The sequence below is a fragment of the Barbus barbus genome (genome assembly GCF_936440315.1).
Source record: "Barbus barbus genome assembly, chromosome: 33".
NCBI classification, from domain to species: Eukaryota; Metazoa; Chordata; class Actinopteri; order Cypriniformes; family Cyprinidae; genus Barbus; species Barbus barbus.
In genome coordinates this window covers 24,920,586-24,941,429 of record NC_136761.1, presented here as the reverse complement: position 1 = coordinate 24,941,429, position 20,844 = coordinate 24,920,586, and the positions used below count along the sequence as shown (strand labels likewise).

The following is a 20,844-nucleotide window of genomic DNA, read 5'->3' as shown; positions in this document are numbered from 1 at the left end:
CAGCCTTGGTTAAATAATGGCAATACATTAAGTATTCTCAGGAGCCCAAGGATCCACAGAACACATTTGCTTGATGGGCATTTCTCTGCCCAAGTACGGAAACAACTTAGGAAGATAGCCCTTATCTCCTGAAGGACATCTGCACAGGCTGTTTACAAAGGGCTTTCCAGAGCAGAGAGGTTAATCTAATCAGAGGACACAAGCAGGAAAATTTCCTGTTCGGTCGCTTCGGTAATGAACACAGCGTCAACAGAGCTTCCTGGTTGGCTCGCCGTGGTGTTCAGATTAAAAAGTTCTATTTTGATAAGTGTGTTTTTCCTCGTTTCTCTCTCATCCTGACATTAGTTTTTCTTTTTTGGTGAGAAGCTGCAGACTTGGGTTAATGTCTTGGTTCAAGATGTCTATGGCCTGTAGCATGCTGCAGACCCAGTCCAGGTATTTTCTTTTGAATGTAAAAGGCAGATGAGACGATGCTTAGATAAATGACTGACAACACAAACACCGCTCTTGGTCATATTTCTCCTCATGAATACATTAGATTTGGCACTAGCCATTAAATTCTCACATCCTCCCTTACAATTTAATCCATTTAGATCTTACGGAGCCTTGTGCATCTCACACTAATATTGCTGCAGGACCTGTTACTTGCTGTTGGGTTAATGCCCTCCCCTAAAATATATGCCCACGAGAGGCTTCTAAATGAATGTTTGCAGTGGAACAGAATTAATGTATTCAATTAATTGCCAGGGTGCTTGTGATGGTAATTGCGAATAATGAATCTATATCAATGTCACCAGAAGAAGTAGAGTTTAAATCTATATTGAGGAGGGGCTGAAAATCATTGCATGGTACTCATTTAATTATGTGTGTCTGAGCTAAGCTCCGAGAGCCCATGCATGGCTTTAGCAGAGACTCTGCTGTTTAGAGCTGATTAATGATCAATAGGATGTTTACTGCTCTTATTTGCAACAGAATCAATGGGGATTACTTCTGATACACAAAGGAAACTCTAGAAGTACCATAAGTAATGAACAAGCTTGTTAGAGAGATTCCTGGCATCCTCTTTAATGCTACAAGTGAAACCTTGCAAAACGCTTTTATCAGAGAGCAACCTCGGATGTCCTTATGGATGCGTTGGAGCAGATCATTATATCACTTAGATGGATGGAGAACAAGACCTATGTGTGTGTTTTTTTTTATTTATATATAACCGTTATTAAATTCTCCATAATGGGTTATTCAAAACAAGATGATGTATTCTGTGTCAGGGCCATGTGCTTGTGCATGTGCTGTATCAAATACTGTTTCGGGTCCAAACCTCTAGTCCTTTTCAAGTGAAAATGCTATCTCAACAGCCATTATATTAAGCAATATTGGTTTATAGCACACCATTGCAGTTTTGGCATGCTCTACAGTCTTCAGGCTCACAGCTCACCAATATTTCAACAATTTAGAAAAGATGGATCACTGTTCGGCCAACTGAGATTTTGATATGGAGATAAAGGTTATATATGGTGTGACCATACATCCAACATGTCCTGGCTGGGATTTGTAAATTGCCTAAAATGTTTGGGTTTTGTTTTCCTATTGACAAGCTCTCTACAGTCCTCACACATTTTATGTACATGTATTTACATTGCTTTGACTGTAGATCCTACCTTCACACGCCACTGGGAAAAAGAGCATGTTTTGTCACCTTAGGTTAGGTGCATGATTTTTCAGTAGCACTACAGCTCACTTTGAGTGTCTTTCACCACCATTTGTTGTTTGGATGGGGAATTGGCCCTGGAAACTGTGAATTGTAACATCAGACTTAGTCATTAATTACTCACCCTCATGTCATTCCAAACCCATAAGAACTTTGTTGAACTTCAGAACACAAATGAAGGTATTTTAGATGAAATCCGAGAGCTTTCTGACCCTGCATGGACATAAACGCAACTGACACATTCAAGGCAGAAAGGTAGTAAGGACATTATTAAAATAGTCCATGTGGCATCAGTGGCTCAACCGTAATGTTATGAAGCCACGAGAATACTTTTTGCGTCATGATACTTTCGTGAACATGCTTTAAAGTCTAACACAGAAGAGAAGAAATGGTTGAATAAAGTTATTTTTGTTTTCTTTGCTCACAAAAAGTATTCTTGTAGCTTCATAACATTACGGTTGAACCACTGATGTCACATGGACTATTTTAACAATGTCCTTACTACCTTTCTGGGCCTTGAATTGGTCTATTGCTGTCTATGCAAGGTCAGAAAGTTCTCAGATTTCATCAAAAATATCTTAATTTATGTTTGGAATGACATGAGGGTGAGTAATTAATGGCAGAATTTTCATGTTTGGGTGAACTATCCCTTTAACAACCAGATTGCTGCATTGTGCAGATTGAGAAAACATTTATATATTTAAAATAATAAAATATAACTGATATTTCCATAAATATAATTTTTTTTTTTTTTAAACGTGCATTTTAGTACTTGCAGTTAATGTCTAATTACATTGCAGCACACAGATGTATAACTAAACAATTTTTTTTAATATTTCAGGAACACTTTCTAGAGGTAATTCAGAATCAGGAGTTCCTCTTGCTGCCCACAACGGAAATTATCAAGCTTTTGTCCAGTGATGACATCAACGTTCCAGATGAAGAAACGATTTTCCAATCACTGATGATGTGGGTTCGTTATGATGTGCAGCAACGACAACAGGATCTGGGAGTGTTGCTGGCGTATATTCGACTTCCTCTTTTACCACCACAGGTTTGCCAATAGCATTCATATAAGACTCTTTTTCGTTTTATTACAATTTAATATAATCACTGAAAAATTTCCTGCTCATCTCATATTTAAATGTTACTCTTTGACAATGCAGTCTTTAGTGTTCGACGTTAATGCAATGTTTTTTTTTTTTTAATGTAGCTTCTTGCTGATCTGGAAAACAATAAGATGTTTTCAGAAGACCTGGAATGCCAGAAGCTCCTGATGGAAGCCATGAAGTACCATCTTTTGCCAGAGCGGCGTCCCATGCTACAGAGCCCAAGAACCAAACCACGGAAATCCACTGTTGGGTCGCTCTATGCTGTTGGACAGGGTTTGTACCGATACTGTAAAATGAAATCCCAGGACTTTCAAGGAAATTTCAAGCACTGCTTTTTTGGTTTTCAAGGGCTACAGAGATGTCCCTCATCATACAATATCTTTATTACCTTTCAAATTCTAAAAAAGGTAAATAGTTAAATAAAAAATAGGGCTGTTACAATTTTTAGATTTGGCTGATGATATATTGTCTAAATTAATCATGCTGCTTAATTTTAGGGCTGTGATGATTGTTTTTTTTTTAGGGCTTTTGTCATACTTTTTTTGAGTGCTTCATTCATTAAATAATTGTGATGAATTTAATCCTTTTATAATATATTATTTATATTATATATTTTATAAATCATTTTGCAGTGTAAGATTACAGTTAACACCTTTAAATATTAATGTATTCAATTCAGTAAATAACTGAAACAATCACAACAAACTGGCCAATCACTGAAAGGGCCATAAATGTATCATAATCCAGAATGCACTGCTTCACTACTTCAAGCTCATAAGCCTCCAAATTTCCACATTATGTAATCACTTACAACAGTTGCTTTAACAAGCTCATTGCTTTTGCCTAAAATTAATACATATAAGCTGACTGCATGATTTATATTATCTTGAACTGTTCATTTCTGAAATGAACATTACTTTCAGTCACCTCTGAAAGCAGATCACTCTAAAGTGGTGTAAACACATGCATTTACTGTAAATCTGCTTTGAAACTGTAAGTGTAGTGAAAAGTGCTATACAAATAAATGAGAATGAATGAAATAAGCTTTGACAAATAATTAATCATAAGTTATGACAAACAATATATCAAATTAGATACGTATATAATCTTTGGTGTATTGTATTTTTAAACAGTCTAAAGATGTTAATAAAATTACTGTTTGTGTCATAAAATACATTCATGAATATATACACACGCACACACACACGTTTGGACAATATGATAGATACAACAGAACAAACAATTGATAGCCCCGGCAGAGGGAGGACAAGTTTCAGCCAACTTTATTGTAATAACGTTCTTGAAAAACAAATGAAACACTTTTCATATATATTGTTTTTAACTTAAATGACAAAAAGTCAGATTCAAATAATTAAAGCACCTTGTACAAGCCCTGATTGGAAGGTGGACCATTATTAAATTTTTTTTCTAATACTTTTCTTATACCTCTTACTGCCATCTAAACAGAAATGCTGTACAGTAAAACAGCTATTAGCATAGCAGCATGCAACTCTTTAACAATTAACTCTAGAGTCCCTGTCTACTTTTAGGGTCTACAACAATAGAGAAATACGACCTTCGCACAAACAGATGGATCCAAGTTGGTAGCATGAGTGGGCGAAGACTTCAGTTCGGCGTGGCGGTGATCGATAACAAGCTCTACGTGGTTGGAGGAAGGGATGGACTCAAGACCTCTAACATGGTAGAGTGCTACAACCCAATCACTAAAGTGTGGTCCACCATGCCGCCAATGTCAACCCACCGACACGGATTAGGTGTGTTTTATGCATGCTTCAGATGTTTGTGTTATTACACTGCTTATATGAATAATTGTTACACAGTAATGTTTAGTAATTAAATTTGCTTCATTCTGTGTCACTGTATAAATGTGACAAACATGGTATGAATGTAATAAATAATTAAAGAACATCAGCCCTTAACTTTGAAAGTCTAACAAGTCATAAACAAAAATTACATATATGTTAACATATCAGTCATTTAGAAACATTCAAATATGAAAATATTCGAAAATATTTTGATCGAACATTCATGATGTCCATATTTCATATATTTTAAATGTATTTTAACTAATAATTTAAGCATTAGGTTTGTTAATGTTATTAAAGATATTTATAAGGCTTTGCTCATTAATATTAAAGAAGCCATGTTCTACCTTATTAGCTGAAAGGAATACGTTGCTAATCAGCTGGTGAAGAAGAAATCCTACTATTATGAGGGCATAGTTCATGAATTCATATTTATTGGCTTTACTTTCTAGGTTACCAAGCATGTCTCAATTAATATTCACGCCCCAAACGATATCGGTTTCATTTATATTCACACATGACGTGTTTTAGTTCAATAATAGCTAGACGGAGCAGAATGGGACAGATCGCAGACATCTCCATGCTTTCAAAATCATAAAAATTTGAAATCAAACCCATATGCATATGAAATATAGTTATAATATGGTTAGTGTGTAAATGTATATTTCTGATTAACTTTTTGCACTTTTGATGTTATTTCTAGCGAGAAATTAGTATTATAGTAATTAAATATTAATTTAGTAATCACCAAAACTCGTTCTATTTTGTTGTAGATCGTTAAACCGTTACGCTGCCTCAGAAGCCTGTCTGAAATCAGTTTCGTGAGGTGCCTTTGTGCAAAAACGCTGCCTGCAAAGTCATTGCCTCACAAGACAGCAAGTCAACTTGGTCACCAAACTTGTTCCTGGAGGGCCAGTGTCCTGCAGAGTTTAGCTCCAACCCTAATCAAACACACCTGAACCAGCTAATCAAGGTCTTGCTTGGTATACTTGAAACTTCAAGGCAGGTGTGTTGAGGCAAGTTGGAGCTAAACTCTGCAGGACACCGGCCCTCCAGGACCGAGTGTGGTGACCCCTGCTGTAGGGTTTTTAAATGTTTAGCTTAAATGTGTAATATATATAAACAGGGCTTATAAATGGCTGTTGAGATAGTATCCTCAAGTGAATTGAGTAGAGGCTTGGACCCTGAAACAGCTTTCCTTATGTCACAACAAGCAGATTTTATGGAGTTTGGAAAGAAATACTGTGGAAGTCAAAGTTTGTTTTCCAGAATATCATGTTCTTGTTCAACAGAGAAAGGAAACTTGTACAGGTTTGGAACTGAAGGTGAATAAATGATGATATAATTTTAATTTTTGAAACAAATTAAAGAAGGACACAGACTCTTCTCATTTCATGATTTATTAATTACATTTAATAGACTACAAGTTCATGAAAATTGGCAATTGGTATGTAAAAGATGTTATTATACATGTTTAGTCCACATGTTTGTGCTGTGTTCTCATTGCATTTGCAAAATCTTTACCAGCAGGTGCAGCCAACATGTGGTGCTGTTTAGCATGTTTAGTACAGATGCATTCTGTAAAAAGAAAATTAGCAGTAACTGTGTTGCCTTTCATGACAAGGAGGAGTTTCACTTGTTCCAGTTAATAATGTAGGCACCAAGTACACTAACTTAAATTCAGTTTAATAATTTAATATTATTATGTCAGAAATTGTGTGGCTCTAACACCAGTGCCTCAAGAAATAACAATAAAAATAACCGGATGGTCAAACATCAAAGCAACGGTGTATAAATTAACAAAGGCAATCTGGGCTGCACATAAAAATGTGTATAAAAAATATGGCAGGTAATTTAAACTCGCAGAGAAAATGCACTGTACAATAATCCCATAAAACTAACACTCAAAGGTTGCTCATTGAGGCCTATAAAGTGCACTGCAATATCATAACCAAAATGTCGGTCAAGAGACGATTTATATGTCAGGACCCCAAAAGCGGCAGCCAGAGATTTATAATAGAAACACGAGAGACCCTTGCTGTAAAGGGAGCAACGAGATGCACCATGAATACTTAATGCTTACCACAGCATCTTAGGGCTGCTGTCCTTAGGGTCACACCAGGAGAATGTCTTTAGCTACTGATATCTGCTTAAAAAGGAAAAGCTCTTGAAATTAATTCCATCTTATACCATTTAAAATTTGCCAATTCCACTACATCACAGAGACGAAGACAGACACTCGCTATTGAATTGATGTATGGCGTGCACCGCTAAAGGCTGAGGCCAGTCTTGCTTTTTGTCTTATTTATTTATTTGTTCGTAAAGGAATTGCTGTGCTAGAGGGGCCCATGTATGCAGTGGGAGGCCATGACGGATGGAGCTATTTGAACACAGTAGAAAGGTGGGACCCCCAGGCGAGGCAGTGGAATTATGTGGCTAGTATGTCCACACCGCGCAGCACCGTCGGAGTCACTGCTCTCAATGGAAAGTAAGGAATTGATTTTGTCTTATTATATTTTTCTAGCGTTGTTGAGCTACGATATAATTTGAAAACATTTACATGCTTTTATTTAAATTTTTATTCAACTTGCGGGATAGGGCTTTTCCTATCTCTATCATTTCATGTTTGATAACATAGTCAAGCCAAACGCTAATGATAGCACTTACGGTTATGTGCCTGATATTATAGAGAGCGATATCTACATTACCATTCTGATACATCAGCTTGTAGACGACCCTGTCCTCCTCTTCTTCAGAGTCTGAAGAATGATATTGCTGAATTCAAAGGTGCCGAGGACTCTAGATGTTCTTTATCGACTTGAACCATTTAAAAAATTGATTGTGTGTTGTAATACACACAAATGCCTGCTGTGTAGCGTTTACTACTACAGTTAACTGAGTAAAAGTGGAGCAGGTCTGAGCTGGCGTGATTGAGTGGAGGTGGGCACTAATTAGCATATTTCGTGTATACTAAATGAGGTAGAGGGTAGAGTTATATTAAAGCCATTGTAAAGCACAGAGGATTTTTTTCACACGAAAAAATCATTTAAATATCACTTGAGGGATACATTAAGTGATTGCAGGGGGACTTAAGATTGGAAAGGGGATGCTATGCTATATTACCACTGTTGGTAATATAGTTACTAACAGTATATGGTATCACATTGTAATATGGGGATTTTTAACATTTATTTTAAACTATACATTTCTGCGAAAAAATTTGTTTTTTCTATTAAAAAAGAAAAGAAAAGTGTAAAAAGACAATTTTTTTTATCACTAGCAGTATGTGCAGTGTGCTGTGGCTGATCGCTTTCCTCCATGGATTCTCCTCATGATGAGGTCTGAATTAGGTACTGGATCCAATATACAGCGTACCCCTGTTCAGCCAGACGGGAGTTAATAGGCTCTGAGACTAAAGACTCTCTGGTGTCTTTTACATTAAAGTCATTTGATTGGCAGGTGAGCTGCTGTTAGCTCTGTCCATGAAAACAGCGGCTGGCTTTGAATCTAGCCGAACATGTACTGATGACTCATGGGGCATTTCTGTAACCAGGTCAAAAACAAACCCTTCAAGCTATCTCTAGGGCCCAGTGGCCTACTTCTCCAAGTGATTAATTGATTAGTCTTTTCACCGGGACATATCATAGGTGTCTTTTCGAAGTTCTGTAGGACAGGGTTTGTCAGCCTCTTCTGACCCAGAGACCACTCGCCAAGACTCTCAGCAGAATATTAGGACCCCATGATATAAAAATTCTTGGTACCATTCTATTGATTAACATTATTGTTTTATGCCAAACCTAGTTTCTCAATTAACTACCTTGGCCATGTCCAAGCGTCTTCACATCAATGTATTGTCCAACAGAGAGAGATTTACTTTCGTTTATGGCTGGGCGATAAATCGATAACTATAATTATAGCTAAATAATTTAATTGCTAAAATGATAACAGCTTGATAAATGTTTCAGAAAGCTGTAGAATTTACTGTAGTGACAATAACTACACCATGGTATTGTGGCAGAAATGAATTTTATAATATTAATAATATAGACATATTTAAGGAGTAATGGAATATAATTCCAGTATTTTTATGATTAAGCTGTAGTGTTTGTGCATTTAAATAGACTACTGTTTGTTTTACATACAAATACTATAGAAACCATATACTGTAGTTACATTTTTACCATGGTATTGAGGTGCTGCATGTGTGGTTTTAACTGGTTATCATGACCTAAAAGTACGCTACTATGGAAAACCAATGGTTAATTCAAAAAAAAAAAAAAAAAAACTTGAACAGTCAGAATATTTAAATTTCACCATATAAAAATGAGGTTATTTTTATTTATTTATTTTTACAAATGTTACTGTTTTCAATAATGAACATAAATTTACATGTGCATGTGTTTCCATGCCTTATAAAATCAATCAATAATAATAGAAGTTTTGACCATAATCTTTAGAAACACATTTTGAATATTTTTTAGACATTTTATATATATTTCTGCAGTATTTCTTGGACCTCCAGGAGTCCGCAAACCAGGAGTTTTTCTACAAATTAATTTTAGCTATATAATTAGTAGTTTTAAACTCAAATAATACAAACATAATCAATAAAAAAAAAAAAAAAAGAAAATAAAAATTAACTGTCTAAATGAAATTTGAAAAAAAAAAATTATTCTATTAAATGAATTACTGTTTTTTTAGTGTGCTTTTTTAGTATATATTTTCTATATTTGTATGAATGGAAGTCGTTACCAATTTTATACCATATTGTGAAATATATTTGAGTGAAACAGAAAAACGAACAAGAAAGAAAACTAGAACAAGTATTTTATTTCTAAATTGTTGACTGGCTTGTGATACAGGATCTCAATGCAATTTGCGGTGTGGCCTTGCATATGTCATAGACGTCAAGTAAGCATATCACAAGAGCGAGTTACAAATTAACCACAAATTAAGAAAGCAAATATGGTACATTTTGATCTCATGCCACTTTATAAATAATGCCCCTTAACAAAAAAAGTTCATTTCTGACACTTGTGCCTGTGGTGATGCAGGAGGGAAGTAAATGCTCTATAATTGAATGTAAACTCATTCAGCACTGGCCAAAGCTAGTTCTCTCAGCAGACATCCTGGCAATGACCCCTGCCAAACTATTCCTGCCTAAATAACTAAATAACTTGTGCATACACAAGTACAGGTCCTGTATGCTTTGTTTATCTCCAAAACTATTGTTTTCTATACATTTCTGTAACACATATTTCAAATTACCCCCAAAAAAGTACTAACATATTTTGCTTCTTTAGCTAAAACCAAGCTTTAAAAAATATTTTAAGATTGGTCCAAAAAAGTACATGCCAACTTTCATGATCAAAGTCTTTGAACATCCTGTTTTACTCTGATATACATCACAGTAATTAAGTTGTGAAAAAGTGAAACCTTTATGTATTTACAGGTTGTTTGCTGTTGGCGGTCGTGATGGAAGCTCGTGTCTGCGATCGATGGAATGTTTTGATCCTCACACCAATAAATGGAGTATGTGTGCACCCATGTCAAAGAGGAGAGGAGGAGTGGGCGTGGCCACATATAACAGTTTCTTGTATGCAGTCGGAGGACATGATGCACCAGCTTCAAACCATTGTTCACGTCTCTCCGACTGTGTGGAGAGGTAAGCTGCCACGGCACAGCATCTGGGAAGAAAGAAATCCAACACCTAATCATAACGACAACCCCCCATGGGTGCCAAGTACTGTAATTTGTATGTTTATTTGCAAATCTGGACACACTTTGCTCCATTGTGAAATCATTTTACTGGGAGAAAACTAATTTTCTTAAATGCACAGTAACATTTAGGGCAATGAAATTATGGAATCTCTTACCAGTGTCATTAATTAGGATAACACAAAAAATACATTTTAAAAGGCAGGTAAAGGCACACATTGGAAGCTTGTACTTATAAGAGGCTGAGGCATAGGAATTAATTGAATGAGAAATAAGTTTTTATATTGTAGGTGTTTCAGATATTAAAAAATTGGAAGATGTGTTTATAGAGATGTTTTGGTCTGTGGAGAATGTATTAAAATTTTGGTTGTTGCATTTTTTAATGTATGTAATAATGTATGAATGTTAAGTGTTGTGGGGACCCCAGGAAGACTAGCAATGCTTGAGAGCATAGCTAATGGGGATCCAAATAAATAAACAAATTGTTAGCCACAGTATTTCAGTTATCTGATGTGTGAGACCCCCTGCTGGTGATTGATCTGAAATACAGCCTAAAAGTTTGTAATAATTAAAATTTTAAATTAAGGCTGCATTTAATTGATCAAAAAAATACAGTAGTAGCTCTTAATTATTACAATTTGAAATACATTTTCAATTTATTTATATATATATACAAATTTGATTTATTCCTGTGATGTAAAGCTGAATTTTCAGCATCATTACTCCAGTCTTAAGTGTCAAATGATCCTTCAGAAATCATTATAATATGCTGATTAATCATATGCTCAAGAAACATTTAAATGTGGTGGAAACATTTAAATGTGGTGTAAACCTTGCACAATTTAATTCAAAATAACTGTTATAAGCACTGTACCTGTATATTACTGTATTTTTTATTATATAATTAGATAATCTATCTACTATCTATCTATCAAACAATTTCTCCCAGTAAAAGGTAACTAACTAGCTGTAAGTACTTGAGGGAAAAGGCTAAGTGAATAATAACTGAAATATGCCTTAAGAACAAAAATACATCCAAATTAAAGAACAAAGGCCGTCAGAACCTTCAACTCATTACTCTGTTATTACTCTGCATGCTCAAAGCACAATAGATTTGATTGTTAGGGATGATAATCATAGTCCTTAGGCTTCCATCGTCTAGATTACAGACCGGCTGCTGTTTAACCTCTCTATGCAATTATCTCTCAGTGCTAGCACAGGTTTATACTGTGTTGTTCTGTCTCTCATACGTTCTATACTGCATTCACAGGTATGACCCTAAAACAGACACGTGGACCACAGTATCCTCTCTGAGCGTCCCCCGGGATGCAGTGGGGGTGTGTCTGCTGGGAGACAGGTTATATGCGGTCGGAGGATATGACGGTCAGACCTACTTAAACAGTGTCGAGTCCTATGATGCACAGAACAATGAATGGACTGAGGTGAGTCCATCTTCAAATCAGGCTGCCTTTAAAGTAGTGCTTCAACATTTTTGACTCCAAGGGCCACACCGACAACAACAATGTTCAAACGCCCCAGGGTTTTTCCAGTTGTTTGTGATTAACTGGATAAGGATTCAAATCTTTTGAAAATTTCTTACTGACTAAATATTTTAGAGCTTGTCATGATTTGAAAGATGTATAGAAATGCCCATGGAGTTTTGATTCATTTGCATAACTTATTCCATTCTAGAAATCACACTTTTAAATTTTGGCTTCCTCATATATTTTAAAGACATTGAAAACCCTGGATCTTCAAAGAAAAAAAAAAATATTCATGGGGTGAATTAAAATAAAAAAAACTGGTTTTGGTCTTTAAATAATTTTAAGAAATAATTTTTAAAATAATTTTAAGTGGCTCAAAAGTAACAAGGTGGTGAGAATGTATTTACACTGCAATTAAAATTGCATGACACAATGGGATTAATGGTTAAATATAACATTTATGAAATATCTTAGGAATTATCTTTTAAAATATGAAACTAAAACCACTCATTGTCACTGGTGACTCATTGACTCACTTAATGAGTGAGTCAGTGAATCATTTGATTCATTCAAAAGGTCTGAGTCATTAAGAAAATAAAGCAAGTGACTAATGACTTTATGAATGGGAAATTGAATCATGAAATTGAATTCAGGAATCTTAATGGGGTCCAGGACATCCCCCAGCCTCCCCTCAAGTCACACACACTGTTTTTAAGTAATATTGTTGCCCCTAGTGGGCCCTGGTTTTAAACCACTGCCTTAAAGGTATATTTCTGGAAAATGAGGTTGCTGTTAAATATTAAGCTTATACATGTATAAAATATCTTACAATACAGCTCAAATAATGCACAAGTGTTACTAGAAGAATTAAAGTCGCTCTTATAATTGTTTGAGCAATTTAGGGTTTTTGATGTTACATTGTCATAGCAACAAAAGTTAAGTCCATATAACTTCACACAGAAAATGAGTTTTTCCCTCAAAATAAAATTGTAAACATACATAGTGTTACATCTTGTGGCTATAATTTTGAAACAGTGAGTGTTTTAGCTTTTACTGTTTGGGCCCATTCACTTGCATTGTACCTCAAGTTCAGTTAACCTCACTGCAACCCAGATATTTGTCTTTTTTAAAGAAATAACAGACAATTCAAAATTAGCAATCAAGCTAATCAACATTATGCCATTAGCCCTTCGGTTAAACTTAACTTGCACTGAACTTGAATTACTACAATGATTTTACAGCTATCCACATATATCTTACCAACCATGTTGTCTACAAAGAAGACAAAAAAACAACAACAACAACAAAAAAAAAAACACCTAGATATGTTCTAGAACATTACGTCAAAACAGTCGACTTTGTGAATGTTCCATGGATGCTTGAATGATGTACGTCTGTGAACAGGAAGTGCAAGCATGTCCTGCCATTCATCCGTTTTCCCCTGTGTCACAATGGCTTTGAACACAATGAGGTTAACTGCTCTTTCCTTAGACAGCCTGAGAGTTACAAACACTCTATTCAAGCCTAGTTTGTCTCCTGTCTCAGCTTCCCATGGCTCCATCTTGCTCTCTCTTTTATAAGATTACCTGCAATGGGCTGTTAGTAGACCGAGTGGGACTGAGAGCGCTGCAGAGGAGGGAATTTGCTGCGGTTGGACACTGGTCATTAACCTCTGTCTCTTGTTATTCTAGGAGGTCCCTCTAAACATCGGGAGGGCGGGGGCATGTGTGGTGGTCGTGAAACTGCCTTGAAGGCTCAGAGTCCCTGAACTGTGACCTCAAGGAGAGGCTTGCGATGTCAACTCTTGGAATGCTCTTTTCACGTAGCACACAAAGCTATCGTCAACACTGGATTCATCTCAACAGATTTAGACAGCCGTGTGCCATTCATTCTGTTTTCGCTCAGATATACAGCACTATTACAGACTGGAATAAAAGGGAAAAAAAATAATACTTATAAGATTTTACTTAATTATATGAGACATTTTATATTAAAAGAATACTTTTGAAAATGTATCCAGACAGAATTTGAGTTACAATATTTAATTTGAATATTTACATTAACCTCATCACATTTTTGACATTTATTATATCTTTTAACTATATGAAAATCAAATGTAATTTCAAAGACAGCAGCATACTTGTGAAATTGTGTGGAGAATGTATTTTGATCTTAGATAAACAATTTTAAAAGACCACTGTGAATACTTCCAGCTGTACGCTTGCAATAAAACACTCTGGTTTACCCAAAATGTTTGTGGACACACTCATGCAGTTCTCATCTGAATACATTTTTTTGGTTTGAGACTAGGTTCAGCACGAAATTACTTAAAGAAACGGTCTCTGAAGTAGAAAAAAATTTAAACCACCAAAGTAATTAGCACGTATCGGTAAGTCATTATTAAAATGGTAATAAGGTTTATAGTACAAAATATGCTATTATATCATATTGATATTTCACCTTTATGTAAAGGTTTTGTAACTTGTATTGTACATAGTCCCTGGTCCTGTGTTATTTATTCTCATAATGTACTGGCATGCTACTTCTATGTTTGAATGCCATTATTAAATATTTTAAAGACCCTGTGAAATCACCTGATGAATACAGTTTTGTGTTGAAAAATTATATGACCCAGAAGTTGGGGTGGGATATATCATAGGGCTCATGCCTTTTTTCATATCAATAGGCTATAGTTTTGTCACAGCCATGAAAATTTAAATCTTAAGTCTATAATAGAGCTCCATGATTGTTTGGTTTAAAAACAGAGTTCATGATTCTCCCGCGATTCTGAATAGACAGCTACAACAAAATAACTTGTAAATTGCTATTCAAAATGTTGATTACAGCAGTCTACTTAAAAAATATAATTTGAATGATTTTTTTTTCCAGTTTGAATGACTGATTCAATGACTCACTCAAAATATTCACTTGATCCATTATTAAATGAATCAGTGTTTTTGAACGAATCTCGAATGAATGATTCAAGGTTGAATACATTTTTAACAGTCACTTGTCGCCACCTACTGGTATATTGATGTAATAATACAATCTTTATTTAAAGTGTCAAGTTGTTTTTTCAACAGATGATTAACTCTATTTTGAACGCTAGGCTTCAGTGTTTATATATATATATAAAAACTTTTATCCCCATTCTTAGAATGTTTGTAACAGGAAAAAAAAAAAAGATATTGTGTGGTTTAAAAGACTTTGTGAAGCTGTTTCATACTTTTACATAACTGCTCTCTCTGGGTGTTAGAAACGAGATTACAGTATTTTAACGATTAATTGCGCAGCTCTAGTCTATATCTGCTAAAAGATTTTTGTTTGTTTGTTTGTGTTTACAAGTACGCTAGCATACAGAGTTAATTTCACAGGGTCTTTAATCATGATGTCACAGTCTGTCATTAAAACTGTTAACTGAATTCTTTCTTTGTGATGTACTGATATTCATTTGTTTTTTGACTGCCATAAACATGTTTTATTGATGAGCCTCATTACTTGTTTGACTTAACTGGAATGTAACATGCTGATCAAGAATACGTTTACTTGTTATACATTTGTAATACAGAAATGCTTTCATTTAATTTTTCATTGTTTTATATGGCATGCTGCAGAAACTTAGAAATAAAAAGCTATTCTTTTTCTGAGTATTTCTGTGGCGTATACGGTCTGATGGGGCACTGTGTGTCCTGCATATGCTGTTTCAAGCCCTTTATTGATTTTTTTTTTAATACTCCAGTGGCCTCCAGTGGTTGTCTCTTGTACAGCATTGGATGCATATTGCCTCAGCTGTGGATGTGCAACCTCTACAAAACTAATAACTAATTCCATTTGAAAATAAATACGACCATTGACTCGAGTCGCTTAGTATCACTAGTCATTGGTAATAAAATCAACATGTTACCAACGTGGCTAATTTGTTTATGCTAAACATTATGGATCAAAAGTCAAAATCTAACAATAACAGCAAGATTACTACAGCGGTCAATAAATCCAGTACATGGGTAGAATCATTATTCTACATGAAGGACATAACTGAATCAATATGAAATGAAAAGAGGCAACAGCACTTCAATCAAACAGACCCAGAGACCTATGAGGTTCAAGTCTAGAGAAAAAAGACCCTGAATTGTTGCAGTGTAACCTTTAAAAAATTAATGTGTTATTTGTTGATAGTCTGAAATGTCACAAGATGAAAGTGATGTGAAAGGACAGAGCGATGTCCAAAGCCAGATTGCATCTGATAAAATGGATAGATTACAATTATAGTCTTTGTTCTCCAACAGAGCAAGAGCAAAACAAAGACTGAACATTTCAAAGGGAATAAAAATTTATTATTAATGCAAAGCAATTGCCGCAGCACATCAGAAGACAGGTGGAGAGGGAGTGCAAAAGGGCAAAAAGACTGCAGGTGTTGTTTCAGTCCCACCAGATGTTGGAAATGGCAATATCTGAAAAGCCTTCTGAAATGACCTGACCTCCGGTTCATGGCCTCATGGAAAGCTGTGTCTGCTTCATCCACACTGGAACTGAGAAATCAATGCCAAGACCTCTGAATGAAGGAACTATATATCCACTCACAGCATTTCAGGTTTCATCTGTTTTATTAGAATTTATCATTAGAATAATTAGCTTTGGCTTCACAAAACTTTATAATGATCTGTCACAAAATGTTCAGCATACATTCGTTTCATCTTGCAATAAAACTGCAAGTGTGATTTTGTTGGACATTACATAAAAGTAATCTACGCTCCTGTCGATATCACCCGGACCATCAAATTACTTTGCATATTGATTGCAGAGCTCAAATAAGAATTCAATATAAACACGACAGCCTGGACTCCATCCAGTAAAAGTTGTGGCAGACCTTGCAATGACTTACAGTGAGACAGACTGAACCCGACTCTGAAGAACATGGCTTTACATTTTGATGTGTATGCATAATTTGTGTGTTTACAGCAGATGGTGCTGTTGCACTTTTAGTCCTCTTACTTTGTTTAAAAAAAAATTAAATAAAAAGGCCAGTTCTCTATCCCTGCTATGAACAATAAATGTCAACTTGCATCAACTAGGTCAAGGGCAAGTAATTGAGATAATAATGCTGCATAATTATTAGGCCAGGCTGATGAAATATTAAGAAATTCTATATGTAAAAAACAAAAACATACTGCTACTCATAATGACAAATCACACTACATCTTAGAGTTATACTTTTTTTGGCATCCACAATAAAAAAAAAATACTAGACATTTATTGTCATTCAGACATTCCCCAGCTATTTTAAAGTCTGTGAATGGATCACAATGGATCACTTCAATAACTGTCTGGTTCAGCTCAGCTACCAAATCTGACCTCAGAAGACTACGGAGTGTAGTCCAAGATGGCGGCGCGGTCAGACGCAGCGGCTGCTCTGGGTCCCAAAGACGGTGCTTTTATGTCTTTTAATGTCTTCTGTTCATCTCCAAATAGTGTAAAATTACTGTTAACTCACAAGGAAATCACTCCAAAACACATCTGTGATCGCCAAAGCCTTTTGGATATTGGAAACGCGCACAAACACCAACTCTCGCCGGCAGCTACTGAGAAGCTACGAGGACTTTGTTTACTGCTGGAGCCGGACCTCGAGACCGCGGCCTCGCCTACTGACGCTACCCGCACACGGCAGCGTCGCAAGCGGCGTGAGAGAGGACGGAAGCGCGGTAAGCGCGGAGGTATACGAGCTAGGCTAAGAGCTAACCCCACAAGACCGGCTCTTCCAACACTCATGCTCTCAAACGTTTGCTCTCTGGAAAACAAACTGGACTTAATTCAACTCAGTCGGTCTACACAGCATAAGGCAAGGGATTGTTGTGTGTTTGTTTTCACCGAAACATGGCTAAACGACAACATCCCAGACTCCGCAATTCAGCAGCACAGGCTAACTAGCTTCCGAGCGGATAGAGATTCATCACTATCTGGTAAGACCCGCAGAGGTGGCTTGTGTGTGTATATCAACAAAGACTGGTGTAACAATGCTGCGATATTATCAAAACACTGTTCATCGCTGGTGGAGTTTATTTTTGTGAAGTGTCGAGCGTTCTATCTGCTGCGGGAGTTCACGGCCAATGTTATTGTCATGGTTTACATTCCCCCGTGTGCAAACACTAAAGATGCGCTTCGTGAACTGTATAGCGCCATCAGCGAACAACAAACAAATAACCCCGACGGCTTTTTCATCATAGCCGGTGACTTCAACCACGCAAACTTAAAGACAGTTTTGCCAAAGTTCTACCAACATGTGAACTTTGCAACAAAGGGAAACAACACACTGGACTTTATTTACATAACAGTAAAGAACGCTTACAAGGCTGTACCCTGCCCCCACCTCGGGTACTCGGACCACATCACTGTTATGCTAATCCCAGCATACAGACCACTTCTCAAACTTGCCAAACCGGTTCAAAAACTCATCACAATTTGGCCAAATGATGCTACCTCAACACTACAGGACTGCTTTCAGTGCACAGACTGGAACATGTTTAAAGAGGCAGCCACCTACAACAAGCACACAGACCTGCATGAGTACACTGAAACTGTGACTGCTTACATCCAAAAGTGCACTGATGATGTGACAGTCACCAAGGCCATCACCACACGTGCAAACCAGAAAACATGGATGACAGCAGAGGTTCGTGGGCTGCTAAAGACCAGAAAGCATTCAGATCAGGAGACAAAGCAGCCCTCAAAACAGCAAGAGCCAATCTGTCCTGTGGCATTAAAAATGCAAAACGGTCATATGCTCAAGAAATCAACAATCACTTCACAGACAGCAGAGACACACGGAGCCTGTGGCAAGCCATTCAGACCGTCACTGACTACAAGCCCCCGCCACAGGCCTGTGATGATGACACATCCCTCCCCGATGCAATCAACCACTTTTATTCACGGTTTGAAATGCAGAATGACACACCTGCACAAAAACTGCCCACACCTCCCAACGACCAGGCGCTTTGTCTGTCTCCAGCTCATGTAAGGAAGACCCTATCTAGGATTAACCCACGCAAGGCTGCGGGTCCTGATAACATACCTGGCCGTGTTCTGAGAGACTGTGCTGGACAGCTGACAGATGTCCTAACAGATATCTTCAACACCTCGCTGAGCCAGGCAGTTGTCCCCACATGTCTCAAATCCACAACAATCATACCGGTACCAAAGAAATCACCTGTGTCCTGTCTAAATTACTACCGTCCCATAGCACTGACTCCAATCATGATGAAGTGCTTTGAGAGGCTAGTCATGCACAACATCAAAACCAGCCTCTCACACAGGTGAGTGGGCCTGTACAAACCACCTGTAGTAACACACTCTCCTCTATGTGCACTGGACACTTTACACACACTGCTGCGTGTACACAATCGCACAAAAGACTCAGCAATATATGTATGTTTACATGCTCATGCACTACAAATCATCCTGCACTGTTCCCCAACCAGCTGCTTGACTCAAAATGTTTCTCTTTGCACATGTACAGTATTTATGTGAAGCATTCTTATAATTTGTATTTTTTATCTTTTATATTTTAGTTTGTATAGGGTAAATACTTATATATAGTATACTTATAGTTAAAATCTGTCAGTAGGTTAGTTGTGTATAGATACAATACAACTTGAACTTGAACTAGTCCGGACTGCTGAGCGAATAATTGGTACAACCCTCCCCACTCTCCAAGAGCTGTACTGATCCAGAGTGAGCAAAAGGGCTGGTAAAATCACTCTGGACCCCTCACACCCAGCACACTCCCTGTTTGAACTGTTACTGTTGACGCTACAGAGCACTGTGCACCAGAACGACCAGACACAGGAACAGTTTCTTCCCTCAGGCAATCCATCTCATGAACACTCAACAATAAATGTGGAACACACAACTATAATACATTATCCATTCACCACACTCACTTATTTTATTTTTATTTCTCATTTCTAATTTGCACATACTTGACCTGTACATACATAGCTGTCTATATTATATATTGTGCTTTTGCTGCTTTGTACATTGCCTATTTGGATATTTGTATATTATTCTTTTATTATCTGTGTCCTGTCCTGTTGCTGTCTTTCTGTTGCACTGTGGAGCTTCTGTCACTAAAAAAAATTCCTTGTATGTGTAAACATACCTGGCCAATAAAGCTCATTCTGATTCTGGTTCTGAATTGAAGGACAGCCACTAAGAAACTTTGAATTCCAACGGTTCACCCAAAAAATAAAATTCTGTCACCATTTACTCACCATCATGTCGTTCAAAACTTGTCTGCTGGTTCTTTTCTTCAAGTAGCCTAACACAAAAAATGTGCAATAGCATTATGCAGCTTTTCTTACCTCAAACTGAGGCAAACTCCAGAAAAGACCAATATGTATTATATATGGGTTTATGTACACACATGCACGCACACACACACACACACACAGTCATATATAATATATAACATACAACACTAATAGTTGTGCTGAAGAAATTAATTTGTTCAGTATGCAGTGATTGTGTCAAAATCCTTTTTTTTTTTCACACTTACATTTTATCCCTACAACAAATAATACAACTCTTCAACCACAACACCACTTGAGGGTTATTTATATGCTGGAAGCTTAAAGCAAACAGAAAATACAAAAAAACAACAATACAGTGAATATGTTTGTATATAAATAAGACCCCCCCCCCCCCCCCCCCCAAAAAAAAAAAAAAAAAAAAAAAACTGATAGTAATTGCTGTCAAAAATGTCAGAAGTGATATGGCAAGAGAGGGAAGAGGCAGAGGAAGAAGAGCTGCTATGCCAAAGTCACCTCATTTGAAAATGTCTTAATTGCTATTCATACGTTCTCAAAGGTATTTTCTGCAGTGCCAGAAAATGACACGCAGCATAAGAGGGAACCTGATGTTCGTCAGATGTTTGGAGCTTGAAATGGGAGGTAGAGACTTTGTCTCAGAGGCTGAAATGATGCACTGATTGTCATTCATTTTAA

At 36.7% G+C, this 20,844-nt stretch overlaps 1 protein-coding gene across 4 annotated transcripts in view; it reads left to right on the top strand.

The window, feature by feature from the left end:
- Window positions 1-15,705, top strand: part of LOC306853470 (kelch-like protein 4) — a 36,134-nt gene extending 20,429 nt beyond the window's left edge. For 2 of the 4 annotated variants that reach the window (XM_079390908.1, XM_079390907.1), the window contains exons 6-12: window positions 2,550-2,762; window positions 2,922-3,093; window positions 4,371-4,595; window positions 6,972-7,134; window positions 10,099-10,311; window positions 11,635-11,806; window positions 13,540-15,705. In XM_079390908.1, the coding sequence (XP_079247034.1) occupies window positions 2,550-2,762; window positions 2,922-3,093; window positions 4,371-4,595; window positions 6,972-7,134; window positions 10,099-10,311; window positions 11,635-11,806; window positions 13,540-13,599 (1,218 nt within the window). In that variant the 3' untranslated portion in view covers window positions 13,600-15,705. The remainder of the gene's footprint in view (window positions 1-2,549; window positions 2,763-2,921; window positions 3,094-4,370; window positions 4,596-6,971; window positions 7,135-10,098; window positions 10,312-11,634; window positions 11,807-13,539) is intronic. The other 2 variants (XM_079390909.1, XM_079390910.1) reach the window with 2 other exon arrangements.
- Window positions 15,706-20,844: the final 5,139 nt, after the last annotated feature.